Source organism: Anas acuta, chromosome 11 (assembly GCF_963932015.1).
Source record: "Anas acuta chromosome 11, bAnaAcu1.1, whole genome shotgun sequence".
NCBI classification, from domain to species: Eukaryota; Metazoa; Chordata; class Aves; order Anseriformes; family Anatidae; genus Anas; species Anas acuta.
In genome coordinates, this window is record NC_088989.1 from 6,179,945 (window position 1) to 6,205,768 (window position 25,824).

Consider the following 25,824-nt stretch of genomic DNA (forward strand, 5'->3'; position numbering starts at 1 on the left):
GCTAACATCCCACGATCTATTGCCCTGCTGGGTGTCATCACAACAACAATAATTAAGAATATTATCACCCAATCCACAACCACTTAAGGAAAGGTGCTAACACCTCACCAGCACACATCTGTGGTGTAATGAGAAGAAGCCAAGCTGAGGGGGGTGAGAATTTGGAGAAACATGGTCTTATTTTTTCTTTTTTTGAGTCCAGCACTGGTCTAATTGACTGGCTCCTGCTAAATGAGCCCCAACACACTTCTCCAAACAGTGCTTAGCTGCTTACATGCTTAGAAGTACACTGCGTTTGGATGTCTTTACCATATTTCCATCCCTACTTTTATGTGTTAGGATCAATTTCATGAACTTTGCTAGGTAAGATGATTGCCATCAGCAGGAGGAATGTAGAAAATTAATTATAGATGTATGTTAAATTACTTTCATTACTACCCTCAGTTCTGGGAGGGAATCATGAGAGCAGGATGACTGATGAAATAGTGTTTTTACATATTCCCCTGGTAATGGGTATTTTTACTTGACTGCCAGTGTTGTTTCTCTGTTCAGAGAAGCTGGAAATACACATATAAGAAAATAGAGGTTCAGTCTAAAATTAACCTCTAAATATTGCCAGACAACTGTGGCTAAGGCAGACTCCCTGGAAAACAAGCTGTCTATTCAGGTTCTTCTATGGACATCCCTCAGTGATGTACAGAGGACAGCTGAGGGAGGATTCATCTTCCCTACTGTAAGGCACATCCAAATACAAGGGAGAAAGAGCCACTTGCATTTGGGATGTTCTTCCTACACGCCCAAGACATAACAGCCAAAACAAAAGTCAATATGTGTGGAAAGTTATTTTCCATATTCACCTTATAACAACCTTGGTGCAGGGTATTTTCCAGGGATTAATGACCAGACCAGTTTAATGGCTCTCTGCTGAACTTCAGGCTATCAACTTTTCACAGCCTATCATTAATCCCTGGAAAATATCTAGGTTCATGATAGATACGGGTGAAAAATAATACACTGTGTGAAGGTAAGTATATTGCTAGTGTTTCATCATGTGCTGGCTCTAACTACTAACTTTAGCTACACTTCAGAATATAAGTAAATTAACTACAACTTAGTTACACTGTAATTACTAAGCTGCTTCTCTGCAAGTCTATTTATACAGTGTGTAATTACTATCTCCTCTAGCTGAAAGCTGAGATGGTATAATTATCCTTGGGCTTTTATACTGTAGTGTACACAATACTGTATTTTAAAGTATATCTTTAACAGGTAAGTCAGAGGACAAACATCTACTGTGTAAATTTGTTCAATATATTTCTAGGCATCGCACACATAATCTTTTTCGTTAGAAATAAATAAATACATAATAAAAAATAAAGCCCAAACAGTAGGGCTGTTTTCCAAAATGCTGAGGTCCGTGAGAGAAGGACACCAGCCTTCTGGATGTCTGTGATTTTCTAAGCCCTGCCATTGGCAGAAGTCTCCAAATGAAGGCTTTTCTCCAGAGAAGTGGTGTTTCCTCCTCATGGACCTCTGTGTAAGTACCATAACACAGACGATGTTTGCACTCCTTGTAGGAGAAGCCCCATATGGCTGTAGCCCACCCTCCGAGCAACAGGGAGGTTTTGCATCTGGTCTTAGTTAATCAGAACAGTCTTCTTTATTAAATTACTGGATGAGATATGAGGACTCATTCATCTTTCCCACATCAACCCACTAGCGCTTTTGTCAGACAGACTCCTGACAGACTTTCTGGAGGACAACACCTCGTGCAGGAATATTTGTGCTCAGAATACTTTCAAGGCCTCATCTTGTGGATTTTTCCTCCGGTCTGTTTGAGAGAGGCTGGGATGTGGGTGCACGCTATTTACATTCAAGATAGGGACTCTCTTGGAAGTCTGAAGCATATCAGAGATTCCCTTCCTCATGCTGCCTCTGCAGGAGCAGGCCAGGACTGCTGTGGTTTCCATTAGATTTGTACAAATGCCAAAAAAAAAAAAGGACAAAACAAAAACAACAGTAGTCAGCTGGGAAGATAATTAGGCTTGGCAAGTTTGCTCAACAAGCACTTACTATATGTAGTAGTAATGGGCGATACAGTCTGTGGTTGTTTCACTTAATAATGCATGGATCCTCCTGGATATCCTCAGGATCTCTGTCTGGAGCTGTGTTTGTGATCAGATGGCATAACTAATGGCCAGGGCTGATTACATGCTGATTAAAAATTACTTAAGGATCTCATCTGTCCATGAAGGGAATGTCAAGGTCTGCGGTACGAGGGAAGTGCTTGTCCCTATTTATTTAATTGCAGCTGTATTAGTGCCTCTGCTGCTAGCAGCAGGCACTGATCGACTCTGCTCTGCACATCAAAGGGAATTCAGGATGCATAAGGAAGCCGATGTGTCTGAGTTCAGTCAGAATTAGGCCTGGAAGCTGACAGCTTTGGTGAATGAATATCTTCCCCTCCTCAGAAACTGATGGGTTTGACCAGGAAGCAGAAACACATTCCCTGTTGGTGCCTATCCAAAACAGCAGTGTTCCCACAGAAGGTGCGAATTTCTTCATGCAACACATTTTGGTGGGACACCTTTACAGTGAGCAGGCAGAAGTCTAAAACATTCTGGAGAGCCTACGGAGAGCTTGTGTTTCTCTGCATTTCTCTTCCCATAGATTTAGTCTGGTGTTAAAAATGACAAATTCATGGGCTGGAGAAGTTGCTGGTAAAAAATGGCCCATGCAGTGATGACCATGGTGTGAAGGGGGGCAATACCAGCCAAGCTGCTCGTACCAGCAGGTCCAGCAGCTGGTTAGTTTGAAAGTGATACAGACTTTGGCCTCTGCAGCATCTATGGGCAATTTGCACAACTGTCCTGCATTGAGGGACACCCTCATCCTTTCTAGAGATGCTTCTTAGCTGCTCTTGTAGCAGTAGCCCTATTTCTACCCTCCTTAAATCTGCTTGGCATGTGTTCCTTATTAAGTAAGAAGTAAAACAGAGCCACATTCACCAAGAGGCTTTAAATTATATCCTGGCCTGCTGGGACCTCCCCTAACCTTTCCCACAGCATTGGCTGGGACACGCTAATTCGGCTAAATGCAAGCTTCTGGTGTGATTTTAATAAGCCTTAAAGGACCCTTTGCTTCCAAAAGACAGCAGAGCCGAGGCAGCTGGGACAGCCAGCTGCTGCAGCCACTTATGGCCAAATATCTGTCACTTGTTTTAAGACAAGTCAAAATGTAAATGCATCTTTTGAACATGGGAGGGGACACAGTTATATTTGGAGGGCAGAGCCACAAGTGTCTGTGCTGGAGTCTCCATGAGTCCCCCCTCCCTGAAGCAGGAGGTACGGTGCTGCCCCTCCAAAGCCTTTCCTGGCTGGCTTGTGCTGTAACAAGTGTCTCAGGATATCCAGCAAAATTTTATCTTGATTTCTGACAAAATGATGATCTACAACTTTCAATTGACTTTGTAGAGTTTCAGAAATGTTGAAATAGGGGAAAACAAGCTTCTAAAAAGTATAGAAACAGCGCACCGTGACAGCCAAATTCAGCGTGAAGTTAGTGTGCCTGAACAAGGTAGTTTGTAACAGATAAAGGAGAGCACTTAGAGGAAGCATTTTCAGTCCAAATTCATTAGTAATGCTGAAGAGATGTAGAGTATGTTTCAGAAAGCAGTAACATATAAATAAGTAAACAAAAAATAAATAAATTTGATTTTTTATGTATCTATTTTGACTTCATTTTTGGAAAGAGGGGGTACATAATTTTCCCTTGCATAAATGTCCTCTTGAACAGCTTGATGGGCAGGCTAAAATCCATGTGTATGGCTGTAACATTAAAGATATGTGGGTATCTGAAGCCATGCAGGATTGTGCTTGTCTAAGCATATACATGTAGACGTATGCATGCTTTGCAGACAAACCAAGGTTGTGGACACAGATCTCATAGCAGGGTCAAATTTTGGTGGGTGCCTGGTGCTGCAGGACAATGGATTGTACATTTTTTCCAAAAGAAATTACATCATGCCGTTACCTGTGATAGCAGGTCCTTGACCTTGGCGACAAAGAAGATCCCACTTTCCTATAGACATTCATTTTTCTGGTGTCAGAATTTAAATGATCCTCTCCCCAAACACAAACAAAAGCACGGCGATACTTCAGTAAGTGCCAAAGCAGACAGCAGATTGACTCTTTGTTTCTGAGCTGTATTGCTGCTATGGGAAGCTCGGCTGACAGTTATGAATGTCAGTCATCAAAACACTCTCACACAGTTCTGATAAGTCTAAATAATACTGTTTTATAGTCAATGTCACTGTCACCGTGGAGGGCATGAAAGTTGTCTTTTAAATTCATTTCTCAATGTAATCTGAATGCACCTGTATTGTCTACCAGGCATTTTCTGAACAGAGCCAAATAAATTTGGTGTCAGCTGCCACGGGAACTGTCCTGAATAATCTCATGCTGTCTAACATGATTACACATTTCAAACACATATATATGGTAGCTGGTCTGGAGATCTGGGGGAGGGAAGGGGGGTACTAAACTGACACTTCATTTTTTATCTTTCTTTGCTTGTTTGCTTGTTATTAACATCAATACTATCAAGCTACCTCAACTCTGCTGTGTTTCCAGATCTCTCTGGCCTCTGCATGTGTTTTGTACTTTCTGGTCATGGTTCACTATTTTCATTCAGTGGAGGACACTTTTATTTTGCTTTCTCATTGCACATGTTGACAATGAACATCCTTCCCCTTCATGCCTGTGAGCTCTGCCGTGTGATGAACGTGAAGAACTGCCCAGAGTGACATAAACACACACTGGTGGTGGTTACAAGACTGAAAACTGCACCTTCCTGCGCTCACTTAACAAGAAAGCCTGGTTTTACGCTCCATTATTTAAGTGCTGGATATAAGTATCCTCTTGGATATCACTTATATAAGTATCCTCTTGGATATCACCCCACTGAAGATTTTCGTTAGCAATATAAAATAAAATTCTGTCACTCTGCATTGCTCCTTTCCCAGAACACAACAACACTGTGTGTGGCAGAGTCTGGCACAATGTGTAATGAAATGTCACCTTCTAGTGGCGTGACACTCCCTCCACCATGACGCACAGTCACTGCTTTATCATACTTTTAAAAAGGGAGGTAGGAAGGAGAACATCTTCTGCCTCTGTAAATGTTGACATATTGATTTCCTCCTCCATGGCTTTAGATTTGGAATGCCAAATACGGGGAAGGGAAAAAGTGAGGGGAGCTATAAATGAGAAATGAGTACGTCATGTAAGTCTACACCCAAACTGTGGCACTTGTCACATACCCCCATTAACACCACTCGTGCTTCACCAGCAGGATGAGGCTGTGGTGGGCGCCGTGTTTCTGCTTGGTCTGTTGGCTTCTTTTGTGGTTGTTGGGAGCGATGGTTCAGCATCAAAAACAGGCTCTTGCAGAGTTCAGGCAACCCTGGGAACAATTTCTAATCACTTCTAATAAGGTCAAAAGTTAATGAAATGTAAAAGATGTCTAACAATTGCACTCCAATGAAAGTGTTAGCAACCAGCCTTGCACGGCTGATATCCCCACTGTGCCCCAAGTTGCCCCAAGTGCCCAGTACATATGTTCGTGGTACAACACTCACACCTCTTGACTTGCCTACACAGGTGCTTTCCAGTCTTAACTATGCATGTAGGTACACAATACTGTGTCCAATTTACAACTCAAATCACTAAATTAGATGCAAAGGCAGCGTCTACTCCTTCACAAGATCTTTCTCTAATGGATACTTCATATTGCAACAGTCATTTTTAATAACTGAAAATGTTCTTAGCAAAGTTTGAGATTTTTCCAAGCCTGGATTATAGCTTGAGCCTGCAAGGTATTGAATTCATGGGATTTGATTCAGCAAAGCATTTCTGGAGCTACTCATATGCTTAAAAGTACACAGTTATTTGGCATCGTTGCACCAATCAGGGAGATGTGATCTGAAGTTTGACCCCACAGTGGGGACAGGAGGCAGGATGACAGGGAAAAGGCAGGCCACCCACCCTGAAAAACAGTCTTAATGTCCAAAATTGTATTACAATAATCTGGCTTCCTATGTGATAGAAATAGTACCATAGCCTTAAAGGCAGTACCTGTTTCTATGGCAAAAGGCTTGAGTGGGTTCCGGGTTCCTGGTGGTAGTCCTGGAATAAGGGGCTATGATCAAGAATCCTATTACCATGTATGTGGAGCCAGGAGTAGAAACCCTGTAAGGTTAAATTCCTTACCAAATTAAAAGGCAGCATTACCCTACAGTTCACAATGCACAAACGTCAATTCATTTCATTTTTTAGAAGAGTTTTATTAAGTGTATTAAAGATTCCAGAAAGTGCATTAGAAAATGTTCAGGACCTCTTATCAATGCCTTTCTTACTGAGCAATCAGAGATATATTTGACAGAAATAAGTAATATTAAAAACACGGCAACATAATGCTAAATATATTGTGAAGATTTTGGTTGTTGTTTTTTTTTTTTAGAAAAATACAGGCTACAACATAAGGTTACTGATGTCAATAGCTAGAGACCATTATCCTCTACGGGAAAAAAAGAAGACTTCACTAGAAAAGTTTTGTACAAAAAGACATAAGTGATTTACCTTTTAGAGTACAGTATATGTGTGGAAGGATTTTTACAAGTCATTCTTCATAGCATGTATGTAAATTTTAATTAAATACAGTTCTTAGGTGACAAAGACATGAAAAAAAGACTTTATCATCTAATCACATATGGATGCCACTGAAGAAAAGAAAGGGGATAAGTGGCCTATGGACAGTTTTGACAGATTTGGGTCAGTTGCCTCAAAAATCCTTGTTTTTACCTTGGCATTTGGAGCTAAATCCACAAAAGGCGGATTATTCGTCTACATGATGCCATGCTCAGCACCCATGGCTCTCGGGCAATGGCTGCTTATTATAAAATACATTGGTGCTTGCTGGCTGAGCCCAGAATCTTCCCTGATCAACATTTAACACAACTGCTCCAGCTCTGTGTCGTTGACCCGAGGAAACTTCATTTCATGCAGCAGGATGGCACGAGGTCACCAGGCACAGCAGCACCAGCACTGGGTGGTGACTTGCTGGGCCCAAACGAGGAGGAGACAGCTGTGTTTGGATTCCTCCCAGGATGGATGCAACAAAACTAGGAAAAAGAGTCGCACAAGGTTGCGGCACTAAGACTGTTTTAAATCACTAAGCCTGAGTAGTACAACACACCAAGTAGGCAGGCTGCACTGCAGAGAGGGCTGTGGTTTAATGCACACCTCTCCGTGGTGCACGCTATTTTCTAGCAGTGGGATGCCTGTGCCCAGCTGGCAGGCTTTCAGCTCCCCTCCTCAGCTGACGATATCTTTCCTCTCATAGGTGGCTGAGGCTCCCAGCTCAGGGCAGTGGATCCCATTGCAGCTGTAGAGTGTCTAAGCTTTATTCACGGATGCGGTGATGACCGTAGTTTCTCCACGCCTCTCGTTTCTTCATTCTTCTTCATTTGTACAATTAATTGGCAGCAGCAACACTTACTGCCTCACCAGGGTGTTGTGAAGAAAAAGCATGCTAAAAATTGTAAGGCACTCAGATATTGGTTAATAAGGACTGTGTAACCTCCTAGAGAAAAATAAAAATAAAAATAAAAAATAAAGAATTTGCACAGTTTGAATGCTGCTCAAAGTTTAAGCAGTTTAAGTTTCTGCCCTGTACATTGAAACAACCTGGAAGAAAGACTCCTGCAGCATGTTGGCCTTGTGTTGCCCTCCTGCATAATGCCACCTCTCTCAAGGCATTTTGCTAAGTGCAGAGGTCCCTGAGAAAGTCCATAGCCAAGCCATGAGGAGCCACCCCAAGTCAGCTCCTTCTTAGCACACTCCAGCCACAAGGACAGGCTGCCTTGCTGCCAGCACAGGCAGGTACTGCCCTCATTCTGCTCAGGTGGCTCTAGCATGAGCATAAGGTCTATTCTGCTTTTTTCTGCTTTTTCATGAGACAGGGGTGCCAATCACAGCACAGCTGGCCATGGAAGGCAGCACCAAATCCCTGGGATAATTCTGATACTGCAGTCAAAGAGAGTCTAAGCACTTGGATTGCATGGTGAAAAGACCCAGCCACCACAATGCTCAGTGTAAAGTCCGTTCACGCTGGTGGAAGGGCTCTGCGCTGACCCTGATGGCCATTGGTCTTTCCACTGCACAGAAGTGTAGTACTTGGAGTAGGCCTGATGATTACATTTCTATACAACCCCTCTGGGAAATGGGAAACATCTGAAGAAAAATGGTTCAGATCCTTTGGTATGTGAATGGATACTGCACTGTGTATCCCAGCTTCATTTCTAGTCTTCTCTTAAGACAAAGAAGAGGATTCACATGACAGAGCATAGGGCAAAAATTAAAAACCTAGTGTGATTTCACAGCTAGTGCCAACTTAAGCAACACAGAAGTAATTTCCTGTTCAGCCCACGAGAACAGATTTAAACTTCATTTGTGCCATTCACTTCCTTCTTTAGTCTTTCTTGTTCCTCTCTCAGAGGTTCCAGCTCAGGTCCATCCTGTACAGTATCTTTGTTCAAGTTATTTCTGCCTTCACTTTCTGTCCTTACAGATTTAGGGTCCTCTTCTTTTGCTTTTCTCTTCTCCTTGGCAAGCATGCGGTAATTATAGTAATTCATGATGAACAGGAATGTTCCTGCCAGGACCATCACAGCTCCACATTTAATGAACATATATTTATAGTCCCCAAAGGTATCGATAAGTGTTCCTGTAAAAGATACATTAAAAAAAAAAAAAAAAAAAAAAAAAGAAAGAAAGAGAGATGATGAAGGCAAGGATACTGTGTTTTGAGTTCCTAACTATAAAGGGACACCCTCGTGCCTGTAGGATAAAATAAAACATTCTCTGTACTTCTGATCTCTTCCACAAATGCTCTGATCCTGCAAATACTTCACACATGCTCCACTTTACAGCCTGTGGGTAGTTAACATCGATGTAGGTAACACTACCCAAAATTTGTACAGTAAAATGGAAAGGGACAGAGAATCTACATTGTAAAGTGCAGGCTTTTCAGGCACATCTATTTTTTACATGCAGACTAAGTCCTCTGATCATAGAGTCCACAGACTCTCTTTCAGTTGTCTTCAGTGATGCAAGTACAAAAGGACATCCGTTCAACTCGCTAGTCCCAAGGCTGCCAACAAAAGGGGCAGCTTTTGGGAAGAGCTTTGTGAGATGGCACGTGGCCACTGGGTCTTGCCTCAGACTCCTGACAGAGACCCACCAATTTATTCCACCACGGGTCATTCACCAGCATCAGAAGGGACCCAGCTTTTGGTCGTGGCTGCCCTTTCTGCATTTATACCTGTGGTCTGAATATGAAAGGGTACTGTGTGGAACTGGAAAACATTAGTTCCCAGGAAAGCAAAGATGATGCTGTCAGTGTCAGATAATTTCAATGCCAAGACAAATGTGACAGGTTCCTCTCAAAGGTTAATGCCTCTGCTACGGAGTAACAGAGTAATTGAAGAGAGACGACTTAATTGAAATGTCACTGTTCTCCATTATGTCAAAATGTAATGCAAATCTTGTTGGGATTATGATCCTGAGCATTAATTCCCATTTACTGGAGCACCATGGACCATTCTTAACATCCCAGATCCTAATTAAAGTAAGACCCACTCCTAACCTGGCCTTCATTGTACAGACAGTCCTTCTTGAAACTGGCCCATCATCCATTACCTCTCTGACTTTTTGGAATATGTTTTCCTCCTTAAAATGAGGGACCTTTAATTACTTCCTGACTGACCCTTAACGCTGAAAAGCTGATGATTAATTATTCCACTATTACACTAACAAGGGATTTTATAGCCACCAAATAGATTTCTTGATCACAGAAAAAAAATAACTTTTAACTGGTTTTGGTCACTGTTTCTTCCTGAATCATTCCTACATGTCTTCGTACATCATTTTCGATGTACTGTTTTTCATGTTACTGGTGAAACATCAGCCAAATGCTAATTGCAATGTTTTTTTCCCTTTCTGCTAATCAGGATGACCTAGAGGTCTCCTGAATAGGTTTCAATGAGAGTTTTAATGAGTAGAGTATTGGAAAATTCAACAGTAGGATAGTCTCGCCTCTTTTCCTTTGAGAATAAGATAAAGTCATAAAACACACTGGGAACAATTTACTTAGTTCATTAAAGCAGAACCCTGCAGTAGGTTATTAAAATGCCAAAGAACCAATAAATTTGCTGCTTATTAAAATAGTGGGGAAAACCCTACAAAATTAATATTACTGATTATTACATAGCACTCTTTTGGCCTCATTAGCAGTCTCTGGTCATTAAGTTAATCTTCCACACAGAAAATTATATAACTCAGAAAGCGGTCATTTTTAAATTGTATCCTCTTTTGTTTGTCATTAATTAAATAATGAATCTCTTAGAAGCAAGAGGATACAGCTGCTTCTGTCACACTGCATGAGCTACATGGTAATATGAAGAACTGAATGGCTCTGCAAGATGTGTCATACAGAGTACCAGCCAGCTCTCACTCTCAAATCCAGGAAATGGGATTAAACTACCTTCTTTCTGTACCTTCTTCAAATTTATTATGATATTGTCATACTCAAAAGAATTAGCAGAACTTAACTTTATATATCCAAATGCGTACAGAACACAGAACCTAATTAAATGTTTTAGTTGTGCTGCACTCTTAAGGGTGACCAGTTTCCAAGCCGGTTATTCTAGCTTGCATACAGGTGAAACACACACTGTAGGAGAGGGAACTTTACATGGACAGGACAGTACCTCTGACTGTGAGGATGTCACCTATAAAGTTATTTAATTCACAGCCAAGTCAGATTTTATAAAGACAAATATGGCATTTTCCAGATGTGGTGTGCCCTCTGTAGAAAAAGAATTGAGCACGTAGGAAGCAGAGGAAGGAAAGACACTCACCCCCTATGGGTGGTCCCAGCAATATTGTGCAACACTCTGCAATGGTGACCAAGCCAACGGCGCTGGTGAACCGGGTAGCTCCCACGAGGTCCATGAGAGTTTCAAAAAGCATGGCACAAACCATGCCAAAAGCCAAGCCAAAAAAGACAGAGTAAATGACGAGCCCCTTGTAGCCAGAAGCCAGGGGGCACAGAAGGTGGCAGGCACCGTTGAAAGCAATGGAGAAGCTGAAGAAGTATTGGATCCGTGGCCTGACCCACTTGCTGTTTGCAATGATGCCAGTGGCCGGCCTGGCAATCATATCCACGATAGCAAGGATTGAAAGGAGGAAAGCAGCTGAATATTCATCAATGCCGATGTGTTTTGCATAGGGTGCCAGAAAAACAATGGGGGCAAAAAAGCCTAGAAACATGAGCACGTTTCCAATCAAGTAAATCAAGAAACCCCTGTGCTTAAAGAGGGAAAAATCAAGGTACTTATTGATTTTTTCACAACAGTCCTTTGCTTCTTCTTCTTCTGGTTTTGTCTCTACAGGGATGTTCGTGGAACTGTTCATTTCCATGGCATCCTTAGTGACCTCTTCTTTCAGAACCTCCTTCACCTCCTCATTTGACTGGATTTTGGGTGCCCCAATGGGCCTGAAGAGAGCTCCAGCCACACAGCAGTTTAATAAAATTGCCCCGAGAATTAAAAAACTGCCCCTCCAGCCAAAATTGTCAAAAAGGAACTGGTTGAGAGGAGCCAGGGTACAAAGCATCACAGGGCTCCCTGCCATAGCAAGGCCGTTTGCGATGGGTCTTCTCTTTAAAAAGTATTTCCCTATGATTATCACTGATGGCTGGAGGTTGAGAGCAAGGCCAAATCCTGGAACAGAGAAAAATAGTTGAGATGCACAAAGAAAGATTTGACACCAATTTTATCCCCAGCTTGTTGTTTTAGGCAAATTAATGGTGCATTGGTTCACTGGTGGCTCTTCAATATGATACTCTGGGCTCAAAGTACCACTAAATTTCTGTCTGAAGAACGTAGGGAACCAGGCCCCAGAAAGATACCTTTGGTCACAGAACTATTTGCTCCGTAAACCTCCATTTTGTGCTGTAAACCTCTTGAGGGGCAAACATTATTGCAAAGAGTTTGCATTGGAACAAATTGAAACTATACTCTCAATGAATGCTGGCTGGTTTTGGTCAGACAGAGCAGCCTTGTCTCAGAGGAGAGGATGGATTTTAAAAAATGACAGCTCCTAGTCTGAGGAAGGTTGTTCTGCCTCAAATCCTTCCCATGCCCAACTGCAGCTGGTACACCCTCCCATGGGTGGTGGGCACCCAGCAGTGCTGCTGGGCAGACATCAACCTTCCCAGTCTGGTGCTTTGAGCAATTCAGGTCTGATGCAAAAGACTAAGAGGTCTGCAAGCACGCAGCAAAACAGCTACTAGGATGCTAATTAAACAGGACCCTAGAGTGTTTCTTTTAATTAAAATGTATTTTTATTACATTTAGATATATAAATGGTATTATAAATCCGCGCTGCTAATTCAGCTAATCAGCTTCTTTTGCACAGGTAAAATCTGAAAGAAGAGATACCAAATGCTGTGACACCATCAGCTTTCTACAGTTCTGTTTAAGAGCACTAGCATATAATAATCTTTTCAAATATTTCTCTGATTGCTAGTATTTCCTTAAAAAGTTAAATTTACAGAACTCCACCAAAATGACATTTAAAAATCATGCCACATATTTTTCACCCTATCATCTAGGAAAGAATGAGCCACATTAGAACAAAGCAGAAATGTAATCCTTGAAGTGATTATACCAGAGAACACGAATCCTGAAAATAGGGTCACGCAGATTTTTTCTTGTTCATTAGTCTATATAATTAGTTTGTTTAACTGTGCAGTACATAATTAGGCATATTGCTTTACAGAAGAGAATTTAGAAAGGTCAGGGTCCTCAAAATTAATTAAGGAACACTATCATTAGTTGCTGATAGAGTAGAATCGAACTGATGCAGCAGAATTCGACTGATGTTGGATAGTTTAAGTTTGAGTGGTTTTGCAAAATTACGATTTTTGCCAAGTCTCAGCTTCCTTTTCTTCTTTTTTAATTACTTGGAAGTTTAAAACAGTAAAAAGAAATCAAAATGGCAACACTAAAACTAGTTGTAATAGGAAACATTTTCAGCATGAGTTATTGGTTCTGAAGAGTCCATACATTTGGTAGGGCCTGTCTTTGGGAAGTACAGCCTGTTCATAACTCATAAGGGGCCAGATTCATGCCTGTAAGGAGGGCCAGCCTGAGAACTATGTAGGCAAAGCACAGTGTTGTTAGAGAATCACCCTGACAGTACTTAGAAATGGGAACTATTTTCACCCAAGACGATGCAGCACAGTGAATTAGTTTAAATAAGGAGTCTGCTTTAGCTCCTCATTTCCCAGGCTGGTAGCTGTGTGCAGGAATTGAACCATTATTTTCACAGAATCCTTTTTTGGATCTACCCCGTGTCATGAGAAGGAAAATCAGACTGGATGCCAGCTACCTACTTAACCAATAATCAACTCAAATCTTTATTATGTGAACATTAATTTGCCAGTCAGACAAATTTAATTTAATATTACCTCATGCTCTTCCCATTAATTAAATTTGGAGAGTTTCAAATTGACTGACTGGAATTTCAATTTACTTCAAGCTTTTGGATGGCTTTAGTTGGAAATATTTATATCAATTTTATTCCTGTTTTCTGAACCTATTAGTAGCTTTTCCATGACTGAAATTGTTACACAAATAACTACATTTTCTTACCAAGGATACAACAGAGAGGTCTATCGGTGGTGTTGCATGACCAGAAACAAGCTTGTGCTGAACAGGGCATCCTTCCCTAGATTAAATTCATCTCCCTCATATTAGAAGGAAATAAGTCATGCTACAGGAGTGAGAAGTGAGAAGGGTAGCTACTGATCTTGTTTTCCCTTTGTTAGCAAGGGAATACCCTACCAGGTATTTCAATGCTCAACTCTAAGAGCTGAGGCAAAGACTCCAGTCTCATTAGTCAATGTGCTTCACCCTAGATCCCATGTTATTTAATTGTGGCCTAATTGGTGGAGATTGAACTGAACTCTGACCGGTCATTATTGGCTTGCAACTAGCTTTGAAATCTGCTGCTGCTACCTCAAACATGAAGAAGATGTACTGTGCCTGAATATCTACCCTTTAAGGTATCCAGGCTGGCATCCATCCAGGGCAACAGCTTGCACACCCCATTTCTTTTTCTAGGAGCTACAGGGAAACAAATGATGAGCAAGGAAGAGAACCTGGGTTTTACAGCACATGCAGGGAAGTGCCTCACGCAGCCCACAGCTCGGTGACATCAAGGACAGAGCTGCTTCAGAGCTGCCTCCGACAGCAGAGCTCAGCCCCTGCTCTGCATACAAATGGGAAGAGACATAATCAAGAAAGCAAGCGAGATTGCCGTGTCTAATCCCTCTGCTGTAAACAGATACTTCTTGCTCTGCTCCTCTGGAGAGGTTTCTATTAATATGCCCCAGGCACAGGACCATGGCGGGGACCTCCTCGTACCAACTCTCTTGTTTTCACCTCCATCCCAAGGCGTTACATGAACACGGTCTTTGACATCAGTCTAGGAAGGAGGCTGGAAAACTTGTGATGTTTACAGGCTGCTTTTTAGCAGCAAAAATCCCCTGCAGAAGGCTTTCTCCTCTCTCAGCACTCCTGTCTCTGCCACATGACAAGCAGGCAGCTTCATAATTGCCCTTGAATGCTTCCATGTGAGGCCTGACCAGCAGCAGCACTTCAAGCATAATTAAAGGCATCAAGCATGTTAGCAGGATTACAAGCATCTCCCTCTCTCTGTCAAATTAATGTTCCTTCCCCAGCACACACACCATGCCTGGAAATGATGGGTTATTAGCTCAGACCTCATCCATACAGCCACTCTCGTGCAGCATGCAGGAGGGGAAGGCTTCTCCAACAAGAAATGTGCCTTGCTCTGAGAAAACGTGGCAGCATTAAAGATGAGGGGACACGAGGACAACTTTGTCCCTGTACTGATGCTGCCAAGAGGGTTACGTGTGCACCATACACAATGTGTATTAGTGACTCTCTGGAGTGGGCAGCTGGGCCAGGTTTGCAAAGAGAGTCAGAGGCCAAAAAGAGCAGGATCTTCACAAATCCTATTGGGTTTGGGTGCAAAATTCCCTCCAGGAACTTTTTTAGACAACAGTACTTTAGAAAACAGAAGCCAGTGCCTTCCCTCAGCATTGTTCCTTGCCTGAGCCCTTCTGCTCACACACACACAAAAAAAAAAAAAAAAAAAAAAAAAGTATGTTTATAGCAAAGGATTTATGGTTTCTGTGTACTAATCCAGCATTAGCCAACCTGCTAGATGTTTGTTTAGCAGAGAATGATGCAAGCCCATGCATCGATAAATTTTGAATTGGTTACCATTGGTTATTTTTATTTCTCATTGCTTCGTGTCTGGAATCTCTTTCAAGGAATCCGCAAAATTTATGCATTCAGATGCAACACAGTTTTATCTAGCTACAGTGGCTCTCCTTTGAAAGAGCAAGGTTTAAGAGAGGGAATCCTACTTGGGGATTTATTCACTACTGTGCAGATTTGATAAAGCAATATTGGTGTAGGAGAGCAAGGAGACAAACTTTCTGTCCCAATTTACCTTGATAGTGGCTGGTATTATTGATTTTAAATGTTAGGTTCACACTTTTCTTGCTCAGAAAGCAGCAATACCTAATGTAGCTGCACTGAGACAGGGAACATTCATTAAAACATACACCTTGCAACCTCAGAAGCCAATTTTGAACTCATTGTGTCATGCTTTCAGGCAGATGTACGAGCTGCACTGGAAGAAACATTGTCTGTACCTTAGCCAAAATAATCAAAGAAAAATGCTTGCAATTAAGCATTTATACTCACACAGATGGAGAACTCCAATCTATCTACCTCTAAAAGCAATAACCCAGCACCTGCAGACTTTAAAGATGCTGGACTGAGCCCATGCCTTCTCATGATAGAGTTTCCAACATGGAGTTTCATTTTTCACTACAGAAAATTCAAATGATAACTTCAATAAGGAAATATATATTTTTTTCTCTATAGGGAGAATATTGCATATTTTCAACTGACTCTAAGTGGTTATTATTTTCAGTTAAAGGACCTCCTTACCTCACAAGCAGGCAAATGGCAAGAAAACCAACGCAACCCCCTGAAATTTCATTTCATACATCTCACAGAGGGAAGGTAACATGTTACATAGGAGCACAGGTGTCTTCTTCACAGTCACACTGGCACCTCGGAGGGCTTGCCCTGCCCACAGCAGAGCGCAGTCAGCCTGCGTTTGCTTCAGCAGGAGCCGAGGGCAGGGCTGGCCATCCTCACCATCGCCTCTGGCTGACAGCGCTCATCTGCAAGGAGCACGTCCCCTGCTGAGCCCCTGCACGCGATGTTCAGCCAGGGACACGGAGCCTAGCAGGGAACAGGCTCCTTGCTAAAGCTCATCTGGAGCAGTTAACCAGTTAGAGCCCCTGTCCTGACAGCTTTTGATCCCACCAGGTTCCCACTGCCTTTGGCTGAGGATGCCCAAGCCATCAGAAGTGAATTTCAGGTGCGAGTCCAAAGGAGATGCTTTCTTCTTACCTGTAATGAAGCCCACGCAGATGTAGAGCTGCAGGATGCTGGTGCAGAAGGCAGCTGAGACCATCCCAATGCCACACAGCAGGCCTCCAAATATCACCACGGGTTGGCTGCCATAGCGGTTTACTAAAATACTGCTGATGGGACCTGGGAAAAGAGTTAGAAAGGGTCCTTGAGGTGCGTATCATCTCACAGAAGGGCATGAGTGACAGAAGGTAGGGAAAACACAGCAATATTAGTACCCTTGAGGTACTGCTGACAGCTTCTAGAGAGACTTCAGGAAGAAAATGGAAATAAAAAGAGAGAAAGATGATCTGTGCTGTGTGGGGATGGCAGCACGTCCTGTGCCACACAGTGGCTGTGTAACTGGTGACAGTCCCTGTCCCCAGAACTTTAATGTTTCATCAGAGAAGGCAAACGGCAATAGCAGATCAGGTGAACCTGTGATCCCAATGCAGGAGCTTCATGGTTTATTAGGATGCTAAACCATATACATACAAAGCACTGGTTCATATTCTGAGGCTGATATCGTGAATACTGTTGCATTTTTAATGCCTCTACTTAATGCAATTCCGATACTGCTGACCAAGACTGAAACTTGAGCAGAACAACTGTTAATTAATTCTTAATAGCAGCCTATGTGGGTAGAAACAGTTTGGGATGATGGATGAACTGGTTCAAAAGAACCGGTTTGGTCTTGCATTTATGTAAAGAGGTGGTTCAGGAAAGCGCAAAATTATGAAAGAGGGAAATGGGGAAATAGCTTAACAATGGCTATGGATACAGAAAGGAAGCATTTAAATCTAAGGAAGTGAAACAAGACAGCAGCTTTGGTCAGGAGAGGAAAGAAAGTAGTTTTTGTGGATATTGGTACCAGTTAGCTGGAGGACCAGTAAAAATCAGAATCACGGAGTAATGGATGCTGGAAGCACTTTTGTGGTTCCAGATCCCACCTCCTGCTCAGAGCAGAGCCAATTTTGCAGTTAGATCAGGTTGAGAAGTTAGATGTTGGCAGAGGAAGCAAACTGAGCAGGAAAGACTGGTCTGGAAGTCAAGCTATGAGATATAAGAAAAGGTTCTGTATTAACCCAAAACCCCTGAACCAAAAATGAGATGGGGATACAGGCAGCATTTAGTGTCTTTCCATAACAGACTATTTCTGCTGCTATTCCCTATTCAGCAGTGGAGTTTCGGAGCCTACTGTGCCTGTTTGCCCTCATTCCTGCCATTATGAATAGCTCACACTCTCCACACACAGGTTACTGGACACTGTTACTTGAGGCTTAACAGATCCTCTGAGTATTTTGTCTGTGGGATCTGCCTCACCACAGAGCCAGTCGGTAGGATATTTACCATGGATTAAAGAAACTCAGCCTGAAATAATGCCAGAGCAGGACCCAAAAAACAACATTCTGTCAGTGTGGCTGACAGCATCCAAAGAAGATTACAGCTGTTAGGTTGTGCAAGAACACAATACAGCAGATATGACTGTTTTAATCTGGGGAACAAAGCCCAACACCACTTCTGTAACACACAAAATACTTTCCACTAGGTGTCTAAGGTCAAAACACTCAGAAATGAAAAGCCCACAAGCACAGTCTTAACAACATCCCTGAAACTGGGATATGTGAGCTGGTCCCACTGAACACACCATTCGATTAAAATTTCTGTGAGTATGCAACTGTGCCGAGAGCTTTTCTCCTAATCCTGTAACGGGATTCACACGCATGCATCCTTCCACTGCATGGAGTGCTACAGAATTCAATGAGTTCTGGGGAGATTTAGATGTCAGATCAGCACAGCAGGAGAGGGACTTGCTTCTCCCTGAGCTTCCCCTGGACAGGACCTGGACTTGGAGCATGCTGGAGATGGTCTCAGCGTGCCCTGTTATCCAAGAGAGGCAGCCAGCGTTCCTCAGGAAAGGCACCACCACATTTGTCTGCAGCCTAAGGGCACACAACTCGTTTTTCAATTTTCCACATGCCCGCATTGCTCCAGAATCAATCTAATTACTCAGCTATGAAAAAGTGGTTTCAATTACCTTCCCCTGCTGGAAGGGGGCTTTCAGGATAGCCCTAAAACTATGGGATGCTGTGCCATGGAGCAGAGCACTCAAAGCCTGTAAGACTCCCGATAAAGCCTGTCTCCTGCTCGGACTGGGGGCAGCTCCTGGACAGAGAAGTGCCAGCTGCGACAACCAAAGCAGGATGCTCCCACATGTCCTACTCATGCAGCATCCACCTCGAGAAAAGACATACAGATCCACGTCCCTCTCACTCCACGAGCTGTCATGTTGGCTACACCCATCCGTAATGATGGGTTTGGAGCATGACAGCAGATGATGAGCAGGAAGGTGCTGGAGTTGGGACACACTGTGCTCTGCTTCCTGGCTATGGGGCCATCCCAGAGGAGGGGCTGGAGGTGAAAGCAAACACCCATATCTCAACCAATGTCTTTGCAAATGAGAGCACGAGGCTGTTCCCCTGCAGCAGCCTCAATGGACACGCAGTGTCCTCAGCGACATCTCGGCTTTCCAGAGATCACTCATTAAGCCATGAGTCTGCAATTGCTCCCTGGTCTTGTCTTTCCTGGCCACAGCAGGAAAGCAATGGAAAAGCAGGAAAGCAGCAAACAGTCAATGGGATCTCTCAGCAACGCTTTGCAGCAGGTCTGTGTGGCCTTCCACAAGCAGCCTTCACCTGCTGTCGGGTGTGTTATCAGTTTTACAGGGGGTTAATCAGTCCTCTCTGTTTGTCTGTCTGGGTGGGGAGCTGTGGTCTCAGAAATGCCAGCAGCTTGGACTGGGCTGTGCCCACAGGGAATGGAGAATCACTTCAGAAGCAACATAAACCTTTCTCTTTCACACCCCCAAAACCTTCTAACTTCAAGGCACCAAGACCTTGCTTTGCTAAAGCAGCACAGCATTTGGGATCACAGCACACGTCTGTGACAGCATTTGGGCTCCCTGACCACCCTCACCCCCACAGGGCTGAGGGTTGGAGACCTTGAAGATACAGAGTGCAGCCAGTTAGAGGAGGAGGCCGGGAGCAGAGCATCTGCACCGACCTTTCCATACAGTGGAGCACCCACAGTGAAGGCCACGACGAGCACTCAACCTGCAGGGAAAGCACCAGATGGGAACCCAAACCTCCCCGTGCTGCTGCTCCCAGGGCAAAGCTTTTGTAACAGTCCTGAGCAGACCTCTGAGAGGCACCGAAGCAAATCACATCCCCCAGATTACTTCCACTTAAGTCATTTGGACCGACAGAAACGTAGAGGCGGTTGTCCATGGGCTTTAAGAGCAGCCTTTCAGAAGCTGTCCCATCTCTCAGCAGAAAGTGGAGCATGCGACATGTCACATAGCTGTGCACACTGTGGCACGCAAACCCTGCCAATTTGGGCACGAATCACAAAATCGTACACCTCCCCTCTGCCCTGATGTCTTCAATGATCAGTGTCACCCCTGACAGATCCCAGGCACCTCTCCTGCCCTGCCGTGCCACATGCCACCCGTAGCACTTGTCCCGCGGGGAGCCCATCAGCCGTCCAACACCAGATTAAACAGCAGCGTTCTGGGAAGCTGTAGAGAACATGAAATAGCTCGAGTCAAGGAGAGGAATTAAGAACAAAGCCAGCACCACAGTCGTGGGAAATAGGAAACATGATTACTGCTTTGCTTGCAGCTATTGCAAAAATTAAAAGTGTGACAGCCCCTGGAAACACAGAGGAATTGAAAAAGCAGGACCTGTCATTTACTGGTTATGCAGCATGCATGAGAAGAATAAAGATGCAGTGCATTACCACACCGAAAACAATTACAGCAACAGCGCGTGCAGCTTAGATCCCAAGGCACCTTGACTTGCTCGCACCTGCCTGGTCCAACACGCAGGAACCACAGGCTCCCTGGCCTCAAATCCAAACGAAACCACCCCGCCTGCCTGCAAGCTGACGGCAGCAGGAGCAGGAGGCAGGGTGAATTTTGTCTCTTAATTAACAGAGCCAGGCAAGGACAGGGCAGGAGATGTAGCTGGCCAAGTGAAGCTGCCGTTCACCTGGTCTGACCTCGCAGAGGTTTTGATGAATACTTTCAGAGTTCCTCAAAAGTCACGGTGAGGAGCAAAAGCCAAATCAGCTGTGCAGCGTGTCCCTGGTGCATGGCCTCTTGGGGACCAGCAGTGTCACCAAGCCAGCATCATCCCCACAACATCCCCACGCGGCAGAAATCCCACAGCCACTTCTAATAGGGAAACTAGAACTAAAATTCAATCGTTCCCTTGCACCTTGCTGCATTACGGGGACAAGGCTGCTGATGTGGGGTTGCCAGCTGTGGGAAGGGACAGCATTTCCCACCCAGCCAGCCTTAGGAAACAAGGCAGCCCCTTCCGCATCCCAGCAAGTGGCTCACTGATGACCTTCCAGCCTCGGAGATCACTTATCAGCCATGGCAAGGGGATGGCACCAGATAGAGACAGGCACAGGAGGAAGCTGAGCCTGCTCCTGCTGCTGGCTTTGCTCAGAGCTGTGCCTGCAGCTCTGCTCCTTGCACTGCTGGGGGACGCACACACTTTTCAGGGGAGCTACCATCATCTCCTGGGGAAGAAGAAGGAAAGCCAGGTCAGAAACACCTTATTTTGCACCCCAGACACTTGTGGAGCAGAAAACGGGTGTGCTGCCTGTCATAAAACTGTGCAGCCTGCAGAGCAACAGTTCGCACCAAATATCCCCTAAAGATGCTGCTGGGCTCACGGCACTCCTGGAAGACTGCTGTAATTGAAAGCGCTATCCTCAGCCCACATAAATCATACTGGTTTAGTGCCTGTCCTGTATAAAGCCTCTCTTTTCTCACACCTGTGGCAGCTTTCCATTAGTTGTTAGCTGCTACACGGAAGGCCGTGTCAAAGCAGCTGATCCTGATGGCAAGCAGAACACAGCAACTTGCCGGTGGGAAAGCAAGCAAGCCCCGGCTCATTTGTTAGCTTGTCCAATTACTTTTCACCTTGAGTTTCGTGTCTGCAGAAGTGAAAAGGACCCTGAAGAGGAGATTGTAAGACCATAAAGAAAATGCAAAACACCCTGGGCTCTCCCATCCACTCCCCCCCGAAGCCAGACCATCTTGTCATTTATTCTTTTTGAGCCACTGAACTATGATCCGGGCAGGATGGAAACACAGACATGGCATTTAACAAGAAATATCAATCCAGACTGGCTTAAACTCCTGCGAGTATGACAGTGCTCAAAAGATAGACACCTGAATTGCTTTTCTGTTTTTCTCAGGAAGCCTTATGAATTTTTTATGAGCTGCAAAACTTCCAGTGTTGGTGCAAAACACCAATGTATTTTTAACAAGGGCTCTATTTAAAGCGTTCTTCTCTCCCATACCTCTGACCACATCTATATCCCTTATTTGTCTGGCTTGTGATTTTTTTTTTTTTAACTTAACCTAATACTAACAGAAATGAATTTCCCCCTGTTGGGCAGAACCTGGCCTGGCTGAATTTCTGGTGAAATATTTCTGGGCAGGGCTCAGGCAGCCCCGCACCCCAGAGGCCTCTGTGCAATGTGGGCTTATTGCAGATTTCACAAGGCTGACCTTCTGACCGTGTAAAGTGGCACAGAGCCACTGCAAACACCGTGTTTCTGCTGCTAAGAGCAGCCAATGGCCATGCAGATGATAAAACAGCAAAGCTTTAAAGCAGCCCACGGTGTTGAGCCCCAGTGGTGGTGGGTTTGGGATCGCCGGTGTCCACAGTGCTGGGCTGCAGGCACAGCTCAGCTTCTCCCAGGTTTCTGTGGGGACAAGAGCTGTCGATGTGCAGAGACACCAGAAAAACTGCCTTGATAGTTCTTAGTCTCCAAACTGCTGTGAAAACACAGATAAAGCTCCAGAGCTCAGCCGGACAGGACTGGAGCTGACTACGTGGAGTAGCTGGGGACATGAGGAGGAGCTGGGAGGAAAAGGGGAAAATCATTTATCCTAATAAAGCAAAGTCTGTTATTAGGCTGGTAGTAAAGCAACAAGAGGAGCAGGCCTGTGATTTCCTCAGTAATAATCTCATTCCCTCGGAGGAATAACAACAGTGCCGTTGGCCTCATAATTCACCCAGCAGGGCACCACCCCTCGTGGCGGAGCAGCCTCCTCGTTACGCAGGCAATGAAAGAAGTGCCCAGCGTTATTAACGTGCTGCCAGCACACACCAGCGTCCAGGCCTGGGGGTCAGCATTAGCAATCAGCACCCGTTAATGATGCACAGCTCGAAAAAAAGCACAGGGCACTGTCGCAAAGCAGGGGGGAAGGGATGAGAAAGGTAAAAACTTGCAGGTTTTCGGGTCTTGTGCCTTGCTAGAGAAGTCTGAGGTCCAGGACACCTGGAGGGCTTGTGTTTGTTACCAGGGTCTGCTCCAGACTTCTGGAGAAGACTTGCTGGCACCTGGTAAAAACACAGGCCATTATTAGTCTCAGCTTTTGGGTTCAGCTGGTTTGTTTTGGACTGGCAGTGGTGGAGGAGCACCCCCTCGCTTCCCCAGGCAGTGCAGCTGCAGGCAGGACAACCACACGCACTGGGGCTGGAGGGCAAGCAGCAGCAAGCAAGCACCCCAGGTGACAGTCCTGGTGTCACATAGCCCTCAGCCAGTCCCCAAAGGGCAGCTTCCAAACACCCATCTGCCCCTAAAATGTCCTGCTGCCTTGTGTTACTATTGCTTTGCATCAAAAGTTGGCAGTTTTGAGTGAAGTTGAAGTCCAATATACGCCATAGCAGCTCCCATAGCTAACAAGTCCCTAGAAGCCGCCTCTTGCCCCCTTGTGGGTGAGGAAAAGGCTCTGTACATTAAAGGGGGTGATGGCATTGCTTGTAGAGCTGGGGCACATGCTGCAGAGCAGGGCTGTTGTAGCATAACCCCTGTGAGATGCAAGAGCCAGGCACGGGGACGCCTGCCTGGACACGTGCCCCTTGGCCATCAGGCTGGTCCATCCCTGCTCCATGGTGCTGGGTCTCCCAGGCACGGGCACCACAGCCAGCTGAAAAACCTGTGGAGATAACAACCTGGGGCACAAACCAAGCTGCAGCAGCCTCCCCTGCCAGACATGGCCTTGGAAAGTCAGGGAGCATGACCTCCCATCACACATACGTGTATTTGCTACAGAAGCGTCCTGATGTTAAGAAAAAATAATAGGAAAACAAAGCAGGCAAGACCCAAGCTTCAGAGAGACAAAGCGTCCTCGTCCTTATCCAGCAATCTTATCTGATCAGTGCCTCGGCATTTCAATTTCCAGACTGCACAACTGGAGCGTACAGAGGAGCCACAGGCCAAAAGCTCCAAAACCAGGGCAGGAGCCAAGGTCCCTCGTGTCACTTCGTATTTAGGCAATTAAATAACTCTCCTGCGAGGGGACAGCGTGGCAGGTGCCCAGCACACGGCTGCTTGTGCTCAGCGCCTTCCCCAGGCTGCTGGCTGGGATCTCAGCAGCCCACAGCTGCTCACCTGCAGCAGGTCCCGACTTCATGCTTTTTGATATTTTTTTTCCATAACTTTTTTAGCTTTTGCTTTGGCAGGACCACAGTCTTTCATCCCTTCCATCTTGAAGCCCAGCTACAGATCTGTTCCCTGTACAGCCGAAACACCTATTCCTTGAGATCAGCAGCCTTTGGGTAGCATCCTCTACACCCTGCTCTACAGGCAAACAGCCCCTATCTGGGCATGTCCTCCAAGGGCTTTGTCCACCTCCTAGAAACCCCACACGATTTGACCAAGAGAGATTTATGCTGGAGAGCCACCCAGGGGCAGAATAACTGCAGTGCTGCAGGACAGCTTGGCATGAACATCCTCACACCCCTTCCTGCAGCAGCACGCACACACACACTGTCCTTCCCGGGGCAAGAATCCTTTGCGTGTGTGTATTTTACTTTTTGGAGGGGATTGCAACTTGCTCCAGGGCTTTATACCTGCATGTGAAGCATTAACAACTCCCCATCCAAAACCCTTTGCTTTCTTCTTCCTCGTTCTTATTAATCTCTGTTTTTATTAAGTCCATCACAGCTCTATTACTCCTGCCTGGTGACCTTGCTAGCTCCAATGAAGGGCAAAATGATAAAGCTTTGTGACCAAGTCCACGAACACAGAAATATTTCACCTGAACCTATAGCTATTATCGTTCTTAACTAGAACAGGGCTATTTAAAAAAATAAAAAATATAAGCACATATGTGGTGACCTTGCGGGGCTTGAGTGCTCTCTGAGAGCCAGGAGAAGTATATGAACCCGCAGTGCCATCCATTACAGAAATCAAATCATTCTTCACCCGGTTTCCCTCACAAAACCCATGCCGATAATGGTGCTGCTACACCAGGGAGTGCCTCGGTGTGGGAAGACGCCTTGTTTCAATGACATGGGGAGGCACTGACTTGGTGGGACTCCAAGACGTGGCCACAGTAAGCAGAGGAGGCGTCCAGCACCACGCTGCTGAGCTGTGCTTCTGCCAGAAGCACCTGGGCTTGGTCCCCAAGCCTGTCCACCACAGGTAATGCTGCAGCAGGACGCCAGATAGCCATCGTGGAGTCCTTCTTCCAGCCTACACAGAAAGCCAGGCAGATGTGTGCGTGTCTAGGCAAATCCTAGTGAAAGCCCTATTTGAATTTTTTTGTGGAACCAACGCTGTAAGCACATAACTAGGGAGCGCCGATGCATGATACTTTGCTGTCAGTGCTGTCAATGGCACCGAGCTTTGGGCAGGACACGCAGAAAACCATCTGGCTCCACCAGTCAGGGCACCTCCTGCCCATCAGGACCCCGTCTGCACCAAAACTGGCTCACAGAAAGCTTGCACATCCCACAGCTGGCCCCAGCTCTGTCATCATTTGCTGCTTGTCCTTGGAAAAACACCTCCTTTTCTTGCCTCAGTTTCCCCTGTTGGTGCTGTGGTTAGCTTCAGGGCTATTTGTAAGCACTTGGGATGGGTGGAGAGCGCTGGGTGAGGTCTTCTGGAGGCAGAGCAGGTTTCAGTGGGGTTCGGTCCAGACCAGAAGAGCGCATACACTGTTTTGATTAAGTTAAGAACTGCAGAATCAAACTCATTATTAATATAGCTTTACGCCACTGCATGTTGTAAGGTCCTTTCTAAACCTGTCACTGCAATTTATCATGCCAGCAACGTAATAAAATACGGCTATAAAATTTTGGATTAAA

At 44.9% G+C, this 25,824-nt stretch overlaps 1 protein-coding gene across 4 annotated transcripts in view; it reads right to left on the minus strand.

Annotated features, from left to right (window-relative positions):
* Positions 1 to 6,328: 6,328 nt before the first annotated feature.
* The window catches only part of LOC137862325 (monocarboxylate transporter 2-like), a 38,239-nt gene continuing 18,743 nt past the window's right edge, over positions 6,329 to 25,824 (minus strand). For all 4 annotated transcript variants that reach the window (XM_068694267.1, XM_068694268.1, XM_068694265.1 and 1 more), the window contains 3 exons: positions 16,646 to 16,789; positions 10,979 to 11,842; positions 6,329 to 8,784 (listed from right to left, as the gene is read on the minus strand). In XM_068694267.1, coding sequence (XP_068550368.1) covers positions 8,498 to 8,784; positions 10,979 to 11,842; positions 16,646 to 16,789 — 1,295 coding nt within the window. In that variant the 3' untranslated portion in view covers positions 6,329 to 8,497. The remainder of the gene's footprint in view (positions 8,785 to 10,978; positions 11,843 to 16,645; positions 16,790 to 25,824) is intronic.